Below are 23,500 nucleotides of genomic sequence, written 5' to 3'. Positions count from 1 at the left end.
GAAAATGTTCGGATAGATACAATCCAATTGTAATATTTAATTCCTTTAATTTTATTATATCTTCAAATACCGAACAAACTTAGAGATCTCTCTAAACTAGCAAATAGACTCTGATACTTAACACGACCTAATTCCAAACTCAAAATCAGAATCTACGGTGTCAAATGAAATTGTGGACCGAAAACCAACCAAAAGGTAAGCTTAACTACCTGGGGAGCTGTACCTACAGGTTCCGAAGTGTGAACTGACACTAATTAAGTTAACCGACCGGTAACAGACAGCGGTAGGTAGCTACCGACCTAGATACAACTGTGCTGCGGTCTTAGCGAGCCTCGGTCCACGTCAAACCGAATACAATATTCGTTTGCAAAAACGTGTAGGTAAGTTGAAATGATCTGTAGTGTAAGATCACTGTTTATAGAAAGACAGGCGTATTGATTGGTTTAAAGGTACAATGGCAGAGATATAATTTGTTACCATACTTTTCATATACACATTATTATGTTCCCTTTAGTTGTTGTGTTATCATGATTGAGTTCAGTTCCAAGCCAAGTTCAAGAACAAACTGAAATACGGAGGAATAATATGGCATATGAAGATGAAAAGGTTCTTGGGATGAATAATCATAGCAAAATAACCGAAAAGATGCTTTGACACAATAATAACAGAGAAGTGTTAAAATGTAACGTTATTGCAAAATCGCATTCTTTTGCTACACTTTTTATTGTTATCCTTTTATGCATACCTTTTACTTGGTATTTTTATTAAGGTATGAATATTTTGCTAAAATAACTTCGTGCTTTAACAGTCGTTAAAATATTTACTTATAAATGGCTATTGCACATACATATTATGATAGCCGTTTAGTAGTCATGTTCACGGTTGTATACATCATCGGGTTCTTTTGGTGCGTGTAAAATTTCATCATTTTTCACAGCTCAATTTTTCAAAACTAAGTACCAATTATTTATTTTTTCTTTAGTGCAACTGTTTTGGGCGCAGTTGTGTCACCAATAGACCAGGACAATGGTCCTCTTATCCTTACGCCGTACATTGAAAATGGAGAAACTGAGAAAGCCAAAGCGCTATCGGCAGTGGAGGCGAGCTTGTTCGCTGGCGTCAACAGTCACGCCGCGTACATCACTGTCAACAGAACTGCCAAGTGGCACCTGTTTTTCTGGTACTTCCCCGCGGAGGGACTGCCTCTAGAAGATACACCACTTCTCATCTGGCTACAAGGAGGGCCTGGTGGCAGTTCTTTGTTCGGCTTGTTTGAAGAAATAGGACCAATACGAATTGGTGATGACGGTGAAACAGGTGTCTCTTTCTTTCTATATGACTAAATTCGACAGCACTTACTACTGTGGAATATTAGTTCATTTATCTTAGAAAATTATTAAATAGATTATTAAGACGTTATTGCTCTTAGTTGAAAGGATGCCCATCACGTGGGGTTCCAACTATTCGCTTCTGTTCATTGACAACCCCGCGGGCACTGGCTTCAGCTTCAGCGAAGGAGGAGAGTATGCCACTAACGAAGATCAGGTCAGTTGTCAAGTCTTACTGAAGGAGCACCGTGAGACATGATATTACGATTCCATGTTCAATGTTTGCAGGTGGGCGAGTGCCTCCTTAACTTTCTCCAGCAGTTTCTGCAAGTTTTCCCTGAACTGAGAAAAGCACCCCTGTTTCTCACGGGGGAATCGTACGCCGGTAAATACATTCCTGCATTTGGGCACTACATACATATCAACAAAAATGAGACAATGCCAATAAACTTGAAGGTATATAAGATATTTATGTTTTTGTGTACAATTGGAATTTAAATTAATCTATAAACTCGTGGACGTAGGGTATTGCTATAGGTGACGGTTGGACTGATCCCATATCATTACTGCATTACGCTGAGTTTGGACTGCAACTAGGATTACTGAGCCCTGAACAAGCCGAAGAAATTCACCAAATCGAAGTACTAGCTAAACAGTATTGGAAGGAAGGCGAATATGACAAATACAAAAATGTACGTAGACGTAATGTTTTAAAAGTTTCTTATACTGATGCACTGATTTATAGCTCACTATAAAAGCTTCAACAACCGATGTATCATAGAGCTAACTTAACCAGATAATATGACTAATAATTATGTTCCCATTATAATGGGATCACTATATTTTAATCGTTACAGTTACTGAAACCTTAAATAATACATAATAAAGGTATGAAAATCCTAATTTTGCCACTTTGAACCTTTTGCCGCCCATTTCATATCTTATGCATGGACAAAAGTAGTGTGTTCATGCCTCATGCATGGACAATAGTAGTGTGTTCATACCTCATGCATGGGCAATAGTAGTGTGTTCATACCTCATGCATGGGCAATAGTAGTGTGTTCATACCTCATGCATGGGCAATAGTAGTGTATTCATACCTCATGCATGGGCAATAGTAGTGTGTTCATACCTCATGCACGGGCAATAGTAGTGTGTTCATACCTCATGCATGGGCAATAGTAGTGTATTCATACCTCATGCATGGGCAATAGTAGTGTGTTCATACCTCATGCATGGGCAATAGTAGTGTGTTCATACCTCATGCATGGGCAATAATAGTGTGTTCATACATTTTGACTGTCGGCGTCACAAGTAGCTGACTTTAGAGCTACAGTTATTTGACGCGAGCTGTATCTCTGACTAAGAAATGATTTGTTTTTCAGTTGGCTGGCCATGTTTTTGGCAAGTTCAGACATTATTCACATGTCTATGGATACAACTATTTACCAGAAGCATCAAATCCCAAAGAATTGTTCGTTCCTTTTTTGAATAAAGCCAAAATTCAGAGCGCGCTCCACGTGAAGAAAATGGAATATGTTAATATTAGTTCCATAGTCCATGATAACTTGGGAAACGATATGTATGATTCTGTCATTCATTGGTTGGAGGAGTTATTGGAAAATTATGGCGTTATGTGTTACAAGTGTGTATTTTTTGCAAGCATTTATTATATTTTAAGTTATTAGTAGGTATGCATAATTAATGTGGTCTGGTAATCTTAAGGTGGACTTCCATATAAAGATTACCAGACCAGTGATTTTAAGATATGTATGTATTTTGATGTTGATCGAGTTAAAGGAATCCATAAAATTTTAGTATCTAATAGATATTTAAGATAAGTAAAGACACGCATAACATGTTCTTTAGTGGGCAACTGGACGTGATCGTAGCATACGCGCTCTCTGTCCATACACACAGGAGTCTCAAGTGGAGTCATGCACAGCAATACCTGAACAGTTCGAGAGAACCACTGTTCGATCCTGTAGAGGGCAGAATATATGCGTGAGTCATCTCGGAACATTTTTTTTAAATAGTGGTTTTACAGTTGAATCGTAATATTGACTGTAACACTGGCCCTCGGAAAATCCGCCAGCGTCTGTATGCAAGGAACAAATACTTTTAGGCAGCATTACGCTTGCCTATTTCCTAATTGTATAAATCAAAGCCGGTATATGATAATTGCTTCATAACCATATCTGGATTGTACTTTTAAGATACGATCTCCTAAATTTCATTCAAATTTATTTAGCCATTTTAGACACTTCAGTAAAGATTTAGGCCTGGTTTGATACATTTGGTGGCTGAAATAGAGATACTATTGAACTGTTTTAGTTTCACGAAGGAATACGGCAACTTCTTGGACGTGATCGTGCGTGGAGCGGGACACATGGTGCCGGCAGACCAGCCGCGAGCTGCCAAGTTACTGATCGACCGGTTCATCAACAAGTTCAAATGAATGTTCTGGATTCGTACTTCAATAAATGGATTTATGAACGAGCAAGGGGTTCTGTTTTTTTCTTTCTCAAAGAATATACAAACTCCCTGGATCCTGACTGATATTACTTTGCACTCCTTATAAACATTTTTTTTTTCTTTTTTGGTTTCACCCGCTTCCGCAGGTGACTACTTCATGCAACCAGAATAAAAGTAGTCTAATTTTCTTAAAATTCTAAAGTAATACATTTTTTTAAACATAAAATTGGGAACGTACTCCTAATAAATTGAGAAAGTTAGCTAAAATGATTTAAATCGTTTGATCGTACAAATTGATCAAATGTCTATGGTCCAGTGATCAAAATTAAGGATTCACCTTAATTTTAGCATTAATATCTTGCTGAAATACTGAGCTTTATTTAGTACAGACTGGGAGAAAAAAATAGGGAATGGAGCGTCAGGGTGCATGACCTGTGGCATACCTACCTACGAAATAAGTGTCGTCATGCCATTTATTCATGAAAATTTGTAAGCTCCAAGATGTTCTGAATAATTTTCTGATAAACACAATCATCATCCTCCTGCCCTTATCCCAATTTTATTTGGGGTCGGCGCAGCATGTTTTCTCCTTCCATACTCTTCTATCTTACGTCGCACCCGCCCGTTGTGGTGCGACAACCCTTGTCCATTTCCCACAAGAGCCGGGTGCTGCTCCTGCACGTCGCCTGTGGGGTACGCCCTAACCATATCGCTCATAATATTTATTTTCTTCATGCTGCAGAAGTTTCGGCTCAAGTTTTATGGTCGGCCGCCTGCCTGACACCAACCCTCTTTGGAAATGCTGTTGTAGTGATTTACCCGTCACCGTGCGGGTGGCCTAAAGTGCAGATGATAAACACAATCCAATTGTAATATTTAATTCCTTTAATTTTATTACATCTTCAAATGCCGAACAAACTTAGAGATCTTTCTAAACTATCAAATAGACTCTGATACTTAACACGACCTAATTCCAAACACAAAATCTGAATCTACGGTGTAAAATGAAATTGCGGACCGAAAACCAACCAAAAGGTAAGCTTAACTACCTGGGGAGCTGTACCTACAGGTTCCGAAGTGTGAACTGACACTAATTAAGTTAACCGACCGGTAACAGACAGCGGTAGGTAGCTACCGACCTAGATACAACTGTGCTGCGGTCTTAGCGAGCCTCGGTCCTCGTCAAACCGAATACAATATTCGTTTGCTAAAAACGTGTAGGTACTTTGAAATGATTTGTAGTGAGAGATCACTGTTTATAGATAGACAGGCGTATAGGTTGGTATACAATAAATAATACAATGGCTCAGTTACAATTTCTTACCAAACTTCATATACATTATCATTTTCCCTCAAGTTGATCTGTGCCAGTTATTTATTATGATTGAAGTTCTAACTGACCCGGCAAAACCGCGTATTGTCTAGCAGGCAACACTGACGACAGTGCTCACCTTCGTGGTCCAAGTTCCAAGCCATCCGGGAACTGTGGTATGAAATATGGTAGGAATAAGGACATAATACGATGAAGGGATTCTTGGGACGAATTAGCGTAGCAAAATAACCGGAAAGATGATTTGACACAACAATAACAGAGAAGTGTTAAAATGTAACGTTATTACAATGTCGCATTCTTTTGCTACACTTTTTATTGTTATCTTTTTATGCATACCTTGTACTTGTAATATTCATTAAGGTATGGATATTTTGATAAAATAACTTCACACTTTACCAGTCGTTAAAACATTTACTTAAATAGGTATTGCACCTATTATGACGGCCATTTAGTAATCATGTTCAGGGTTGCATACGTCTTAGGATTCTTTTGGTGGGTGTAACATTTCATTATTTCTCACCTCTCAAATTTTCAAAACTACCATTTTTTTTTTTCTTCAGTGCAACTGTTCTCGGTGCAGTTGTATCACCAATAGACCAGGATGATGTTCCTCTTATACTTACGCCGTACATTGAAAATGGAGAAACTGCGAAAGCCAAAGCGCTATCGGCAGTGGAGGCGAGCTTATTCGCTGGCGTCAACAGTCACGCCGCGTACATCACTGTCAACAGAACTGCCAAGTGGCACCTGTTTTTCTGGTACTTCCCCGCGGAGGGACTGCCTCTAGAAGATACACCACTTCTCATCTGGCTAAATGGAGGACCGGGTAGCAGTTCTTTGTTTGGCTTGTTTGAAGAAATAGGACCAATACGAATTGGTGATGACGGTGAAACAGGTGTCTCTTTCTTTCTATATGACTAAATTCGACAGCACTTACTACTGTGGAATATTAGTTCATTTATTTTAGAAAATGATTAAATAGATTGTTAAGACGTTATTGCTCTTAGTTGAAAGGATGCCCATCACGTGGGGTTCCAACTACTCGCTTCTGTTCATTGACAACCCCGCGGGCACTGGCTTCAGCTTCAGCGAAGGAGGAGAATATGCCACTAACGAAGATCAGGTCAGTTGTCAAGTCTTACTGGAGGAGCACCGTGAGACATGATATTACGATTCCATGTTCAATGTTTGCAGGTGGGCGAGTGCCTCCTTAACTTTCTCCAGCAGTTTCTGCAAGTTTTCCCTGAACTGAGAAAAGCACCCCTGTTTCTCACGGGGGAATCGTACGCCGGTAAATACATTCCTGCATTTGGGCACTACATACATAACAACAAAAATGAGACAATGCCAATCAACTTGAAGGTATAAAAGATATTTATGTTTTTGTGTACAATGGGAATTTGAATTAATCTATAAACTCGTGGACGTAGGGTGTTGCTATAGGTGACGGTTGGACTGATCCCATATCATTACTGCATTACGCTGAGTTTGGACTGCAACTAGGATTACTGAGCCCTGAACAAGCCGAAGAAATTCACCAAATCAAAGTACTAGCTAAAAAGTATTGGGAGGAAGGCATATATGACAAATACAAAGCTGTACGTTGACGTAATGTTTCAAACGTTTCTTATTTTTATTCAGTGATTATTGAATTATATATTTTAATCGTTACCGTCAGTGAAATCTAAATAATACATTATATCAAAATCCCAATTTCGCCACTCTGAAGTCGTCAGGCATGCGCAATAGTGGATACATTTTGACTGTTGGCGTAGCCAAGCACAAGTAGCCGCCTTCAGAGCGGCAGTTACTTGACGCGAGCTGTATCTCTGACTAAGAAATAATTTGTTTTTCAGTTGGCTGACCATGTTTTTGACAAGTTCAGACAATATTCACATGTCTATGATTACAACTATTTACCAGAAGCATCATATTCCAAAGATTTGTTCGTTTCTTTTTTGAATAAAGCCGAAATTCAGAGCGCGCTCCACGTGAAGAAAATGCAATATAGACAACAAAGTTCCATAGTCCATGATAACTTGGAAAACGATATGTATGATTCTGTCATTCATTGGTTGGAGGAGTTATTGGAAAATTATGGCGTTATGTGTTACAGGTATTGTGTTTTTTGCAAGCATTTATTATATACTAGCTGGCGCCCGCGACTTCGTCTGCGCAGGTTTAGTATTTCGAACAATATGTTTACAAATTGTAGCCTATGTGTTATTCTGATGTATAAGCTATATTATTGTAAAGTTTCATTAAAATCCATTCAGTAGTTTTTGCGTGAAAGAGTAACAAACATCCATACATCCATACATACAAACTTTCGCGTTTATAATATTAGTAGGATTGTGTTATTAATAGGTATGCATAATTAATGTGGTCTGGTAATCTTAAGGTGGACTTCCATATGAAGATTACCAGACCAGAGATTTTATGATACCTATATATTTTGATGTTAATCGAGTTAATATAATAGATATTTAAGGCAAGTAAAGACACGCATAACATGTTCTCCTCTAGTGGGCAACTGGACGTGATCGTGGCGTACGCGCTCTCCGTCCATACACACAGGAGTCTCAAGTGGAGCCATGCACAGCAATACCTAAACAGTTCGAGAGAAGCACTGTTCGATCCTGTAGAGGGCAGAATATATGCGTGAGTCATCTCGGTAATTTTTTTTTTAATTGTGGCTTTACAGTTGAATCGCCTCGGCAAACGTAGTGTAGGACGTCCTCAGGCACGGTGGAGTGATGACTTGCGCAAGACGGCTGGCAGGAGCTGGATGCGAGAAGTCGAAAATCGATCTCAGTGACGTGACGAGCAGTGGACTGCGATAGGCTGATGATGAGTTGAATCGTAATATTAACTGTAAGACTGGCGGATTTTCCATTCCCTTTTACTCGAAAAATCCGCCAGTGTAAAAGTCTGTTAGAAAGGAACATACTTTAGGCAGCATTTCGCTTGCCTATTTACTATTTCTACAAGCCAAGGCGGGTATGTATGGGCTGCGGGTTGTTCGAAAGAGATACCGCGGCCCTGGTATATAAAAGGCCTATGACGGAACACGACGGTTTTTAGTCAGTAGGAGTCTGACACTCCCTCACCGCTGCTAACCCACAGCGTATTGAACTGTTTTAGCTTCACGAAGGAATTCGGCAACTTCTTGGACGTGATCGTGCGTGGAGCGGGACACATGGTGCCGGCTGACCAGCCGCGAGCTGCCAAGTTACTGATCGACCGGTTCATCAACAAGTTCAAATGAATGTTTTTAATTCATATTACTTCAATAAATAGATTCATAAACCGGGGTTCTGTTTTTTCTTTCTCTCTATGAGCCACAGAACATAGATACTCCTTAGATTGTGACTGATATTAATTTGCATCCCTTATGCACATTCCTATTTTATCTAGCTTTCCTTTTCGGTTTCACCCGCTTTTGGAAGAGACTACTTCATGCAACCAGAATAAAAGCAGTATAATGTTCTTGAAATTCTGAAAGTAATATTTTTTTTACATGAAACTGTGAACGTACTCCTAATAAATTGAGAAAATTAGCTGAAGTAAGCCTGTTTAGATTTTATGTCTTATTTCATTTTATGTTCTAATTCTATAGCAAAAGCTTTCTTTTACGATACAACACTATTATTCACCACTATAATATACTTTTAAATATAATGAAATTATACAAAAAATGCTTCATTGAATTCCGAAAAATAAGTTGGCATCTGATGTTACAAGAATAGGTTGCCTATTTTTACCTGAAATGAATGTCCACAAACAATTTCAAAATAACTAGTTCTTCAGACGTACCGTTTTTTTTTCTCCAAAAATAACGACATAAACAGCGTAATAATTGGATCATGTTCCTAATGCTAAAACGTACGCACGCAAATACGGATACGGATACGGATGTAATATTTTAATTATGTACATGTGCGTCAAATACGAAACAAAAGCTCACATTTCGCCTTGATGCGAGTAACATGACACTGGTAGCATACGAAATGAAGTCAGCCTAACAAACCGAATTGGTGCCGGCGTACGAAAACGCTAAGTGAAATTTTATGCCGTCTCATAAAAATCCACGTGCTAACGCTCGTAAGGACGTGGCCTCGATTAAAGCAAGTATTGCCCTCGACGAGGCATAGCGCGAGGCAGAGGTGCAGTAACGTGACTTTTGGTCCTCGAGATGCGCTGTGATATGGCTTTTAAATAAAACTACTTTTACGGATTTTATCGCGTTATATTAATATTATTTAATCCCGACGTTTCGGATCCTTTACAGCATCCATGGTCACGGGCAGACTAAGGTGTTGGTCGTCTTGATATATTAGTTACAAACAGCTACCCTACATTTTGTTGATTATTAAGTATTGACAATCCGATTCACGCAAAACGAGCTCACTGTATCCATAGGTCGAGCAGTTGTAGGCTTGGATTTTGATTTAATAGTTTCTATGATGGGATTCCAAGTAGGTGGTATGCACCAGCCATCTTCTCTATTGAAATTTGGATGTTTTTTAATTTCAATAGCCTCGCGAATCATCCTAGGTAGGAATCGGTTTTCTCTTGCAAGGACTTGTGGTTTATCAAATCTGATGTAATGCTGGGCCTTGTCTAGTGTGTGTTCACAAACTGCTGACTGTCTGGAACGGCGGTGTTTGACATCGGCGATGCGTTCTTTTACGCGGGTCCCTATGCTTCTTTTAGTTTGGCCTATGTAAGAGAGACCACAATCACATTCAAGCTTGTATACACCCGCATCTTGTAGAGGTATGTGACACTTGACAGGTGGTAAGAATTGACTGATCTTCTTCAGCGGCTTGAAGTAGGTTTTGATTGAAGCTCGCTTCAAGATGTAGCCAATCTTGTCTGTGACTCCTCTTATGTATGGAAGAACAGCAGGTAGACGCTCAACTGTGGCTGGTTTCACGCGGGTTCTGCGACGAGGGCGCGGTACTCGGAGCTTGTTGTCGTGCAGTACTTGCTTGACATGTTGAAGCTCAGCACCCAGGTGTTGTTCATCGCAGATCCCACGTGCTCTCTGAAACAATGATTTACCAACGGTAGATAACTGTGTTGGGTGGTGGTGGGACTCACCATGAAGGTATTTGTCTGTATGGGTTTTCTTCCGATACACAGTGTGACTCAAGGTGTTATTAGGGTTACGGATAACCAAAACACCACCAACCAACTCTGACTCCATAGTGAATTGAATTTTGGGGTTTGGGGCAAACAACTCCTTAGCTTTCTTAGATGTTTTGGTTATCCGTAACCCTAATAACACCTTGAGTCACACTGTGTATCGGAAGAAAACCCATACAGACAAATACCTTCATGGTGAGTCCCACCACCACCCAACACAGTTATCTACCGTTGGTAAATCATTGTTTCAGAGAGCACGTGGGATCTGCGATGAACAACACCCGGGTGCTGAGCTTCAACATGTCAAGCAAGTACTGCACGACAACAAGCTCCGAGTACCGCGCCCTCGTCGCAGAACCCGTGTGAAACCAGCCACAGTTGAGCGTCTACCTGCTGTTCTTCCATACATAAGAGGAGTCACAGACAAGATTGGCTACATCTTGAAGCGAGCTTCAATCAAAACCTACTTCAAGCCGCTGAAGAAGATCAGTCAATTCTTACCACCTGTCAAGTGTCACATACCTCTACAAGATGCGGGTGTATACAAGCTTGAATGTGATTGTGGTCTCTCTTACATAGGCCAAACTAAAAGAAGCATAGGGACCCGCGTAAAAGAACACATCGCCGATGTCAAACACCGCCGTTCCAGACAGTCAGCAGTTTGTGAACACACACTAGACAAGGCCCAGCATTACATCAGATTTGATAAACCACAAGTCCTTGCAAGAGAAAACCGATTCCTACCTAGGATGATTCGCGAGGCTATTGAAATTAAAAAACATCCAAATTTCAATAGAGAAGATGGCTGGTGCATACCACCTGCTTGGAATCCCATCATAGAAACTATTAAATCAAAATCCAAGCCTACAACTGCTCGACCTATGGATACAGTGAGCTCGTTTTGCGTGAATCGGATTGTCAATAATAATCAACAAAATGTAGGGTAGCTGTTTGTAACTAATATATCTAGACGACCAACACCTTAGTCTGCCCGTGACCATGGATGCTGTAAAGGATCCGAAACGTCGGGATTAAATAATATTAATATAACGCGATAAAATCCGTAAAAGTAGTTTTATTTAAATGTCTAATATTCGCGTAAGTGTCAGAAATCAATATGTGACATGGCTGTCATATTTTATTGAAATTTTTATTAGTAAAGTAATTGAAAAACAAACCATTATTTTATCAAACTTTTTAGATTTGGGTGATTCTTGGTTATAACTATCAATTTTTTCCATTTGCGGAACTATTAAAACGGAAAATACTTGAACCACTGCTGCCTTGAAATACAAGTTTGCCAAAATACATGTACCAATTTTAGTCGATCGTGACTTTCAGTAGTAACCTTAAGCTCAACCTGAAACAATTTCCTCACGGCGAGGCATCAACTTTTAGCTTTCGGTACAAAGTGGGGTTCCGTAGTTGGACGCAGTTCACTAAAACGATGCCAGTTCCGAGCCATTTACCCCACGGCAACGAGCCAGTCTTTTGTTTCTATTATGCTGTATATTTTGAAAGTACCTACAAATAGTGTGAAGTTCACAAAGGCGAGATGATTTAAACACGTGTTTTATAACAGTAAAGTTTTACCTTTGGTTTGAATTCCGCAAAGTTTTAAAGTGTATAAGGTGAGGGCCTTACATTGTCAGTGCAATACTATAGCACTCACTACTAAAGTATTTGGGATTTGTAAATACAGATGTCGTTGTGAACATAAGTCCTAACTTTTAATTTCCTTTATGTGACCAACTACAAAAGTGCACCTAGCACACGTATTCTTACATATATACATACCCTTAACCGATTGACCTCTACTATACCGTGCAAACCATAATCATAAATCCTCCATTAAAAGAGCATTTAGTAATAAGTATTGCGTTAATTCCATATCAGCAAAAACGCATCGAGCATTGTATTTTGTTCAGCAACATTTTCAACATATTGTGTTGCCCGTGAATGTTGGAAAGAATTTCACCTACATGTTGAACTCATGCCGATATCAATGTGCCTCGTATCGCTCAATGCTATAACAATTTCATGTATTTGCTACTGAACATTTTTATGCTAGGTTTTGCTGGTAAATACTGGTTGGTACTCAGCTGTGTTTGGTAAGACTGGAAGCCGACACCAACATAGTTGGGAAAGGCTAGGCTGATTATGATTTTTAGAGTTCTTTTTATTACTAAGGCTAGTAACGAATGTTTAAAACAGATTTTATAAATATTTTTAACACAAGAAAATTACAAGCTTTCTGTACAAATAAAAATCTATTTTTCCTTGTTCCGCGTGGATACAAGTAAAACAAATAACCTATTTTCCTACTATGTTAAAAATACTAACTATGACTCAAAAACTTTTCAATCCAACTGTTTAAATGTTTTTACGAACTAGGAGAGTAAACATAACTCTTCTTGTCAGCTGGAAAAACTTACCCAAATCAAATTGGTAACTTTTTAACACGCTAAAGTTAAACAAATATGAACACGTGCAGAAAAGCGTAGATACATAGAACTATATAAGTAGAAAGATTTCAGAAAAGCTAAGCTTCAGCATATCTTTCTACTTAGACATAATGATGTATTGATGACCGCCCGGGGAATACCCGACTACAATTTAAACCGCCCTTAGTATTAAAACTTCTTAACTGAACGATATACCTAGATATCTCATATGTAGGACTTAGAATGGGTTTTATAGCGGGAAAATACTTCTAGATTTTGTAAGTGAAAAGAATTAACTAATAAAGAGCCCAGAAAGATTCCTTCTTTAAAATTAGATTCCTGTTAAATCGAATTGATTAAAAACGATTAATTTTTTTATTTATCTCGCGTACTACTGAATCGTTTGCCACTTCTATTCAGATGTAGAGAGTTTCATGTTTCGATTTATTAAATACTTAAAATATTTTTTTCTTTACAGGTAAGTTTGTGCAGTTCTCCTGAATGATGGAACTCCACAGTTTCATTTACACACAAGTCTTCTACAATAGATGAGTAAGTGTTCTAACTGAAACATTAAGAAATGACTTATCGCAAAGCAATTACGAAAATTGAAATGCACTTTCAAGAAAAATAAAACATTTAATAACATTTAAACCTTCCACTTTAATCTAAAATGTTGAGCAATAAAACAGACGACACGCGACACAATGGGTGGAAACTTTTGAGAAAAATAAACGAATCGTGGAAAATAAACACGACGTGTCAGGAACACACCAAGTTCGAGTGTTTGTTGGTCACACTAGGAACCATTGACAAGAAACATGTCCGCTCAACTAACGCTTCACTTATCAGATAAATGTTTTCTTTTATAACTTGTTTGCTCACGTACTTTTTACGTATTGTTTCGATCGCGGACTACCATTTAGTGGACGTGACATCTTAAAAAAGACTGTGGTGTACATTCGAGACTTGAACGCTGAGTTAAAATTTCTAGTACCTACTATAAATTGCAAAATGTTTGGATGATGATCGTCCTCCTCAAGATCTCTATTTATATGTATTATATCTCTATTTATACGATCAAGTCATAATTATTTTGGGAAGTAACCTGCTCTCTCGTACAAATATTAACACGAGGATGTAATAAATAACTGTTAATTAAACGTTTGATATTTTCTAATGCCCACTAACCAAGATAATAAAATATGAAGACAAGTCATCAACAATTATGAATTATGGTTACCATATTCTGAACAAAAGCCAAGAGTCAATCATAATTTAGAGAATTGCAACAAGGCGTAATTAACAAATGAATAAAGAGCTTTGCAACTCTATTTACAAGGTACAAGTCTTGGTAAACAGGTGCACTTTGTCCTATTTCCATTGTGTGACTGGACAAAAGTGCATCTACACAAAACTGAACAAAAAGCTTTTTAGCGAGCCAAGTAGGTCGCACCTATTGCTATTCATTAATCAGTGCATTTTGTGCAAAGCCGGCCAAACCAAAAGGGCCAAAGGAAGGGGGGTGTATTGTAAAAAGTGTTGGTATAGTATCGCGACCCAGTTACGTCACGAGCAGACGGCTTCGGAGAAAATTATTTCCAATAGCTGGTGGTCCCTTCCGTGTGAATGGCGAGGAAATTTGTCGTCTTTGTCGCGGCTGCGGCTTTCAACTGTCCCGTCCTCTTGGAGGTGACATTCGCTTCTTGTGTACCGACCTCTCGATAGAATGCCGATGCTTATGTCTGTAGTAATTATACGTATAGTTTTGGCGTTAAAAATATAAGCGTACTTAGGTAAGGTGAAAGTTGAATGGTCAGGCAGATTTTGTTTGGTAAACGTAAAATCAAGTTGTGTTTTGTACGAATTGTGCACTACGTTGAACTATCTGTGTGTAATGGAATGTTTTCAGCTTTTATTAATTCTGTCTGCCTGGTCTGACAAAAAGTTCGTATATGTCTTCTCACAGCGGCCGTAGATTCTTGTTTATACTTTCCATCTTATGTAATAATGCGTGAAAAATCGGTACTCAAGTCACATTTTATGTCAGTTTGTGAGTCATAAAAAGCAGTCCCTCTTGGTAGCGGCACATAAAATACGCGGGTATGTATGTATGTGGGCTATGTTAATAGTAATATCTTATTATTTATGGAAATATAACTGTAGGCCTAATACGTACCTCAGCAACGCATATAACGTAATAACTTTTCGTCATCATTATAAAAAATCGAGTCATAAAAACAGTCGCCACGTTGGCTTTTTATTTAATTTCTAAGTAGAGCTGATGGCCGTGGAATAAATGCAAATGGCTTCCAAATTGGTTCGGTCATTTAGGCTGTATGTGGTCGTGCATATTATTCATGAAGGTTAATTATCATCCATCTATCAATAAATCGTTGACACAGTTCCATTTGATAAGAGATTACTTTTAATATATGTATTATAAAATGATTTTCCAAAAACATTTTACTGTATAAAATTGAGAGTAGGAAAACATTCTAATGTAGGTAAGAGCCGATCACATAACAATTTCCAACAAGGCCGGTCTAATAGTTAATTCAAAGGCTACTTAGTGAGTGGATTTAAAATGAGGCTAAAATGTTACTTTCAAAGGAGCAAGTTTTCTAAAACGAGGTCTTCCGTTTAAAGGTCAAAGTGGCTCCGTCTAAAACTCAACGACCACGTAACTAACCGTGGCCATTATAACAACACTTTATATTTACTGCAAGGTCCGACCTTGACTTTGGGAACAAAATGGCTATAAGAATTGCAGTAAAGGAAAATGTATTAAAAGTTACTTAAGATGAGCTAAACTTTTGCAGCTTCGTGTTGTCAGTAAATATACGTAGACTTACTACTTAGATAAACTTATAAGGTACTTAATACCGTAAATACATACTTGCATCATTCCAAATCCTTGACTGTCAATAACCAACAATGTCAGACAGGTAGGCAAAAAACATTGGAATTATAACCGCAGCCGCAAGTTACCGGCAACAATAAACCATAAATTATTAAAATAGCGACCCTCCGGTCCACGGCCTAGACAAGTTTCGTCGTAAATTTAACTCGTCCCATTTCTGTCGAAAACAGCCGGCGAATAATTCCCGATAGGTACCATACACCGATATTCCATCATCTACAGAGAATGAGTCGAGCCTTCTCGACCGAACAAGGATCCCTTTTCAATCCACGGGGCCTTAAAACCAGAACCCGCTTTTCATTTACCTATCTTTGAGTAATTGAAAGGGACATTGATGCTACTTATTCGGCCGGAATTGATAGGAGAATGTATTGAATTGTGACGTATTCAATTCGTATGTTGTTGGTATTAGGACGATTCTTCATATTGTATTCTATTATGGTCGTACTTTTCTAAGCGGCTTTCAATTTCAGCTGCATTACTCGTTTTGTTTTGATCTGCCGCTTTGTGTGTACCTTCACGAAGAACGTTATTATGATAATGGGTGGCGTTTGGTGTAGGTGGATGTACATATCACACATATGTGGTCTATATTTAGTTTTTGACGAAAAATTATGTCCTATCATGATCACGATATATCACAAACGTTGAAGGGAACTTTATAAGACAAAATTTCGTTACGCTAAAACCTTCGTGGCTAAAACCGATTCAGTTTCAAGTGAACGCGCCATAAGGACACTACAAACAACTGCACCATTTGCCCATCCGTTACGTACTCGCGCCGGACGACACTCAAGATATTACACAACGTGCGGGATATTTTGTAAATGTCCTAGGTAGACTTTCATAGAAACTTGTCTTTACGTGATGATTTCACGGTAATTTAGAATAGTGTCTTCAAAGAATATAATACAATATACAAACAATGATGTCTTTTCTAAAAAGGGTGTAAAGCGACATTTCATGAACGTGCGTAAAACTTTCTTGCCGAGTTTAGCCTAGATACGATACTGCCGGCATTCTCACGACATAAAGAATAAACAATCTTGTATCCGTCGTACAGGAACCAAATCTCTAAGATTTGCAGCTATCGCGCCTCGGGAGACGTCGAACCTCCTGCCTTATCTGAATTTCTATTGTCAACAACAAAAGTATTGAGACTAGCTCAAACGCATGTGGAGTAAAAACGCGATAAATCTGGCAAATCGCGGTGACGCTCGTCGCGAGTTCGTCACGTCGGCGGCGAGCGTCAACAGAAGCCGCACGCGCCGATATCAGACCAATATTTGTTCAACGCGTATTTGTAAAACTTATTTCTATGAGCGCACACTAGCGCAGCCGTACGGGGCGTCTGTGTCAACATGCAAATTCGCTTTAGTTCGGCGCATCTCTGTTTGAACTGGGGCTTTGGCAAACGGAAACTTTGCCTTTACAATGTATAAAGACGTTTCGGAGCTCGTCTAATGCGGTGTAAAGTTAATTGAATGATACTCCTCTATAACAAAATTAGCTGACTTTAGTTTGGATTTATCTTGATACATCTCTGTCTCAAAGGATGGAGCTAGAGAATTTGTTAATTTATGAAAGTTCACTCGTGGAATGTAGCTCTGAATAAACTGCTCGCTTTAAAGCGCTTTATTAGTTAGCTATTTAATAAAGCGACACCGTGTTTATTAAGTTCACTATCACAGACGTTGTCGTAGAGCTATTACATAGAATTGCTGAAATAATATGTTTTAGATTATCCGACTCCGAATAAATATTTACGATTAATAATTCACGAAGTGTCTACCTTTAAATAAATTCCCTGCCAAATATAAATAAATATAATATTCTGACCTGTCAACCCTACAAATCATATCTTCAATATTGTGTCGTCCCTTGAGTTGGAATATAATTTTATTATACCTATAAAAAGGCTGAAATAAACATTCAAATAGATTTAAGGCGGTACTTTTCATCCATTTCGTAGGCAATTGAAAAAGTAGAGATAATGTCTCAATTCTGAGAAAATAAAATTCGCTGATATCTCGGGATTTAGACGTAGCGCATTCCCGTAGTATGTCGAAACGACGGCTTTTAACGGGAAAACGCGGACTTAGGACGCTGAAACATGTCCCTCAGGACAAAAGAAGAACAATTTAAGGAACTCAAGATAAACCCGTCGAACAGAATTCTCTACGCGCTGCTTATATCTGATTCAACTTACTAAGACATTCGACAAATGAACTTATTTCTTGTAAATTGTCGTAGATTTATTTAATCTTGAATGGAATAATATCTTAGTCGAGACAAGTCATCTCCTCTATTTCAGTATGAATGTGAATAAATAACCAAATACTCAGCATCTTAAAAGCATTTGTATGAAAGCACTGAAAGTAGACACTTCAGGGACAACTCTGCGAAGCCTATTGTACCTATCGATTTAGTACAAAGATATATCGGCTATCATATCTCATGTATTGTGTTCGAAAAACAGAAATATCGACTCGCTAAAAGCTACATGGCAAAAATATTGGCAAATACATTGAGTAATATAATGTAAGTACAAATATACCTATAATGTTTATCTAAACATTTACGTTTGTATAAAAACATTTCCACGAAAGTTATACATGTTTAACATATACCAACCAACTTAATTGGAATACCAAAAATAGATAATTGAATAAAGCATTGTATCAAGAGTAATTAAAAAGTCATTTATTCCAATTAAGGTGAGGGTCAATTAATTTTATAACCGTAAAATTCGACTCAAACTCAATTTTGTTTTAAGTTTCTGCGTAATACTGCCATGCCTGATGAAGACTAGCCTGACCGCTTGCAATTCTTAACATACATAAAACTGTCATCAAGGTAGATGCAAAAAATATTGCCTATTTTGCGAGTTAGGTAAAGCAACACAACAAATTCCCCAATAACACAACAAGACATAGAAAAACGCTTCCCGACTGAAATCCTACTTTTTTGCAACGTATCACCAAGTTGCAGACTCCCAAAAAATTAATAACAGCTAAATCCAATATTGACGGTGCAAGTAACGCGGCGACAAACATCCGCTCGCTTTGACATGTCAGATTTTCCGTATTTGCCGTAATATGTCCACAGTTCAACGAACACCGCTTTCCAACTAATAATGCGCATTTTACACGTGCATTTTATATACGCTCACTCTACGCTTACATCTCTTTGAGAGGTAAACGCAGCAATGAGTTTAAAAAACACCCTGATTTACCTTAAGAGAATAAAAGGCAAATAACTAAATTTTGCTTTTGAATCAAACACACTCAAACCTTTGTTCTGCAATTATTGTTGGACGTCAAGGTAAATATTTATCTTCGCAATAAAGTATAGAAAAGATCGTAATCCAATTTTATTATTCTGAAATAAAACTTGGAGTCGCAATAAAAATGCCTTATCAGATAAGATAAAAGATAGACGGAGGTGGACAGCGACCCTCGTCTGGCTGCAAAGCCCACTGTTCCACCTTAGTAAGATACGACACTTGACAGAACGACCATGTACCTACTGTCACTTTTCTTAGGCTTAAGTTCATAGATTACGTTCAGAATCTGGATGTGTGACGCACGTCACGGATTCACAACATTAGGAATAGAGTTTATTGAGCAATGATCCATTTTATTCATAGTAAAAATGATGAATAGTGTCACCAAAATCATTATTAGCAACATATGTTAGTAGACGTAGTGTTAATAGACTGCTGAGTGACAACAAATACAGAATAACAGGCTTAATGTTACATTACAAGGAAAACATAATCTAGCTTAACACAATCTTAGGTTCATTAAATCCGCAAACTAGAAACATTTTCAAGGTATAACAATAGCTAACAATACCTTTACAAATATAAGAAAAGAGAACGTAAACAGTGTTCAGGCGATCGATCTCAGAAAGACGTGTTTAATCGCCAGGCAACGGGACTCGCCGACACAAAGATTAAGCGATACGGAAGCGGCGAGGTTCTTTCTTAAGGCCACAAAGCTGAGGTAACTATGATATCTTTGCGATTGTATTTTATATAAACACTGATATATTTAGATGTGGTTTCACGTGGGGAAGTGGAGAAATGGGTGGTTGTTGTTGAAGATTATTGTTGTTGTTTGGTGGCATTTGTTTTTACTTACGTAGAGAGACTTATTCAGACATTTTTTACCTCCTTAATGGTATTCGGTCTTAATACTCTACTTGACTATGTAAAAATTAACAAAAGACTACTAAGCAGGTGAATAACCAGTTAAAGCACTCTAATATTTAAGAATTCTTATTAAAATTCTTTAATGTTTCTAAAGTCTTAAAACTTTAAAGGTCGGCCTTAAAATGCTGCACCACACAAAGTAATCACTTACATAAAATTAATATGAGATTAAATAAAATAGCACAATGGCGCCAAGAGGCCACAGAAACAGCGTTCGAAAAAAGTTATTTTTAAGTACAATGAAAAGTTAAACTTTGTAGAAGTAGGTGTAAAACTTCTTCTTACTTCGTGTAAACTTTAGCATAAACAAAATATCATCCCAGATATTTTTCTAAACCACCTCGTATTTCGTGGCCATACAACCTCACCTTTAAAAAGGTAGGCCTTAAAACCTGCTGAATGAATTAGTGACGTAATCACGAGCAGTCGCCTACTACTTAGATTTATTGTGAAAGTTTTTTCGAATTGATACAGACTTAGATAAATGGCCCTTACTTAAAGTAGGGGGATGAAAGGTTGTTTTATTCTTTGGACTCAAATTAAAAATAGACTAAGAAAAAAGTGCATTTAGGATGATTGGTTCTCATCAAAATGCTTTCGAAAAAAATTGGTTTTCGCAATTCATTCTTGTGTCATCTAGAATGATACTTAAATGTCGATTATAGTAAAAAAAAACTACCAATTCACTAGCGAGAAATATGTACCTCACTACGTTAGGTTAGGCTAAAACCCATATTCGGTTCTAATGATATCTTAGAAATAGAGAAAAAAAAATTGAAATGAATTTGTGAGTTTCTACCTTATATTATAGTAATTAAGTACCTACTTATTAACGACCTAATTGTTCCTGTATAAGCACCTCAAATGACAGGCTTCAGTCTTACCAACAGCATCTAATCAAGTGGCGTCTATTCATTATCAATCAATAATTTATCCAACTGATAATTAGCGCTTAATTATCGACGTATTAATTTATGTGTGTCAATATCGTGTGTAAACTGTAATTATTGTGTTTATACTATGATTCTGCGAAACCGCGTTGGTGTGTGACCGGTCTCATAATGTTAAGCCTGAAAGGTATTTTAGGCATGTCGCGTTAGCTTAAAAATGTTTAGGTAAAATATGGACAAATATGCCCTTGGAGTAGTACTTAAAGGCGTTACAAGCATTGTTATTTCAATGTTTGAAACATTAACACTGTAGAAGTGTGTGTATTGCTTCGTAAATTATTGCAACAGACCTTAGTAAAAGCATTCAAGCAAGATGTTGCAATTTGTTTAAGGACTTATTTAGATAAACGTATGAATACATGTTGAAGAAGTCAGAGCTTATTAGCCAGACAATAATAAAACAACGTCATCAAAGATCAACGAAGCATACACTGTAGCTGTCCCACACGTGAGTTCAAATGCTTATGATCGCATCGAGAGCCCGACGTGCCCGTACCAATAATTCTCAAGGGCTGCCCGATAATTGTACCGAGGTTTACCTCACCACCTGAACGATCATTCTTTATCTGACCGTTTTTGTTTGCCACCCTTATTTTATCGCCCTTTGTTTGGTTAGACATAATAGAAAATACGAAAATTTTACACCACACGGATTTATTACAATGTAAATTTATCTGAAGCGAATCTCTTTCTGTCAACATTTGTGTTAGAAACGTAAATGTTATTTTTATTGTTGGCCCCGTTCAAATGTTTGCCTTTGTAAAGTTTATCAATTTGTGAAAAGCGAATTAAGAATATGTTTGTAACAAACAAAATGTTTAAGCGCTCGTCGGTAACAACATTTTGTGTACATTGTGTGTATCTCGTTTATAAAATTGAAGCGATCAATATTTATGAATGAAGTTACTTTGGGAATTTCAGATACGTTTACTTCTCCTTATCTTCGTACGAATTAACACGTGCACTATAAACCATAGCAATAATCGTATCAACATTTCGTAGTCCTCTAAATGCCTATAGTACGTAAGTTAGCTACGCAAGTAAGCAAGCTACGTTCGTAGCCGCTACGCCGTAGGCTCTCGTAGCAAGTAGAGTAAAATCTTTATTGAAATGGTTCGTAATGCATTGATTTCACTTTTGATTATAACGCTTTCGGTTTTAAATTCAGAGAGAATTTCTGAGAGCATAAATATGACAAATAAATTCTGAGCAATATCCGACATTATTGAATGAGTTCGCACAAAAAGAATGTACGCGTGAACGAATAAATGTAGCTGTCGTGAATCAAAATTATCCGGATTGCGTGTCCAGCATTCCTGAAATGTTCATCTTTATTCATGTTTTACTTTAGTAGTTTCACTTGATATTTCTGACAGTGGAAAATATTAAAGTTACAATGGAAATAAAAATAAGCTGCTGCCAAGTTTTATGCAAGTGAACTAATCAAGTCGGTCGTTGGGGCGAGTAGTAGAGACTATCATAAGAAGCTTACAAACAGCTGTCTGTTTACTCGAGCCCTCAGAACAAAATAAACGTTCCATTTTTAATATTTGAGTAAATACATTATCGACATGTTTGTTGAACTATCTGCGTTTGACTTGACATGTCTCGAGAAAAATAAATTAGAGTTTTTATAACAAGGTTGCTCTCTGAGGCCGCAATGTGTGGGTAGGCGAAGGATTTCGGGCCGTGTCGTGACGAAAATAAAACTGTTTGGTGAGTTGTAGCAATATTTCTATCTAGGTTTTTTCTATAAAATCCTAACTTAAGATTTATAGGCACATAATAATTTGATGATTTATTTCCTTTATATTTTAAAGTTCATCCATTAATTATTGCATTGGATTGAGTATTCAAAGCAGAATCATTTAATTAACAGGTATGTCTTGTTTTTAACATTAAAAAAACACTTTTGCATGCACTTATTCTCAATGAAGGAACATTGCTCCACATACAAACAAGTACAAAGTTATAACCATATAAAGTTGTACACAAAATTAAATCTTCAAAGGATTGTTACATCATCCAATATAACGTACGTTCGGTACTACAAAGATAGCAATTTTTACACAAACAACCATATATTTTTATGTACTACACATAAAAAAACGAATATATACAAAATACCTTAAGCTGACGTTGAGTGGTTAATAACGCGTCCAAAATATTCCGCCATTATTTTGATAGAAGTGGAAGTATTTATCTGAACGTCAGAATTTTTCCTGTCATAACAAGTTCAGAAAGTTATTGTTCTGACAATTTCAAGGAAATAAGGAATGGCTTTGTTCTCTAAGTGCGATTAGTTTTCTTTTAGAGTTTGATTAAAAATACTTGCACAATCTAAGAGTAAATAATATGCCTAGCGTGTTCTACTTATAAACCACGTGTATTTAAAGTTATAATTTATTTTCATCAGTTATTCATACTTTCCAACTATGCGTTTATTTTTTATCGCTGATATGATGTCACATCGACATAGATAAAACCATATGCAAGCCAAATAAAAACTCATTTATTTTTTAAACGTTATTAAAAATGACTTTGCGATGGCTGCTTTGAACATACCAAGGCAAATATAAAAACCCAACTAAAAATAAATCCCTATAAAACAAATTCCGATGTAAAACACGGGAATACCAAAAAATATTGCACTGTCCGTGTCTGTGTACCGACCAAATAC

The 23,500-nt window shown here is 37.4% G+C and overlaps 3 protein-coding genes across 4 annotated transcripts in view; all 3 read left to right on the top strand.

Annotated features, from left to right (window-relative positions):
- Positions 1 to 23,500, top strand: part of LOC124639935 (zinc finger protein 541) — a 244,759-nt gene that overhangs the window by 104,169 nt on the left and 117,090 nt on the right. The window lies entirely within an intron of this gene.
- Positions 862 to 3,831, top strand: LOC124639936 (probable serine carboxypeptidase CPVL). The gene is made up of 8 exons (XM_047177449.1): positions 862 to 907; positions 983 to 1,317; positions 1,430 to 1,545; positions 1,617 to 1,784; positions 1,853 to 2,020; positions 2,714 to 2,973; positions 3,198 to 3,332; positions 3,663 to 3,831. Exons 1-8 carry the CDS (start codon positions 873 to 875, stop codon positions 3,784 to 3,786), a joined length of 1,341 nt encoding a protein of 446 aa, XP_047033405.1. The 5' UTR covers positions 862 to 872; the 3' UTR covers positions 3,787 to 3,831.
- LOC124639937 (vitellogenic carboxypeptidase-like) lies at positions 5,576 to 8,444 on the top strand. Its single transcript, XM_047177450.1, has 8 exons — positions 5,576 to 5,628; positions 5,697 to 6,031; positions 6,144 to 6,259; positions 6,331 to 6,498; positions 6,567 to 6,734; positions 6,993 to 7,252; positions 7,663 to 7,797; positions 8,281 to 8,444. Exons 1-8 carry the CDS (start codon positions 5,594 to 5,596, stop codon positions 8,402 to 8,404), a joined length of 1,341 nt encoding a protein of 446 aa, XP_047033406.1. The 5' UTR covers positions 5,576 to 5,593; the 3' UTR covers positions 8,405 to 8,444.

This window comes from Helicoverpa zea, chromosome 20 (assembly GCF_022581195.2).
Source record: "Helicoverpa zea isolate HzStark_Cry1AcR chromosome 20, ilHelZeax1.1, whole genome shotgun sequence".
NCBI lineage: Eukaryota > Metazoa > Arthropoda > Insecta > Lepidoptera > Noctuidae > Helicoverpa > Helicoverpa zea.
The sequence above is the reverse complement of the archived record's forward strand: the minus strand, read 5'-3'. Positions and strand labels throughout refer to the sequence as shown.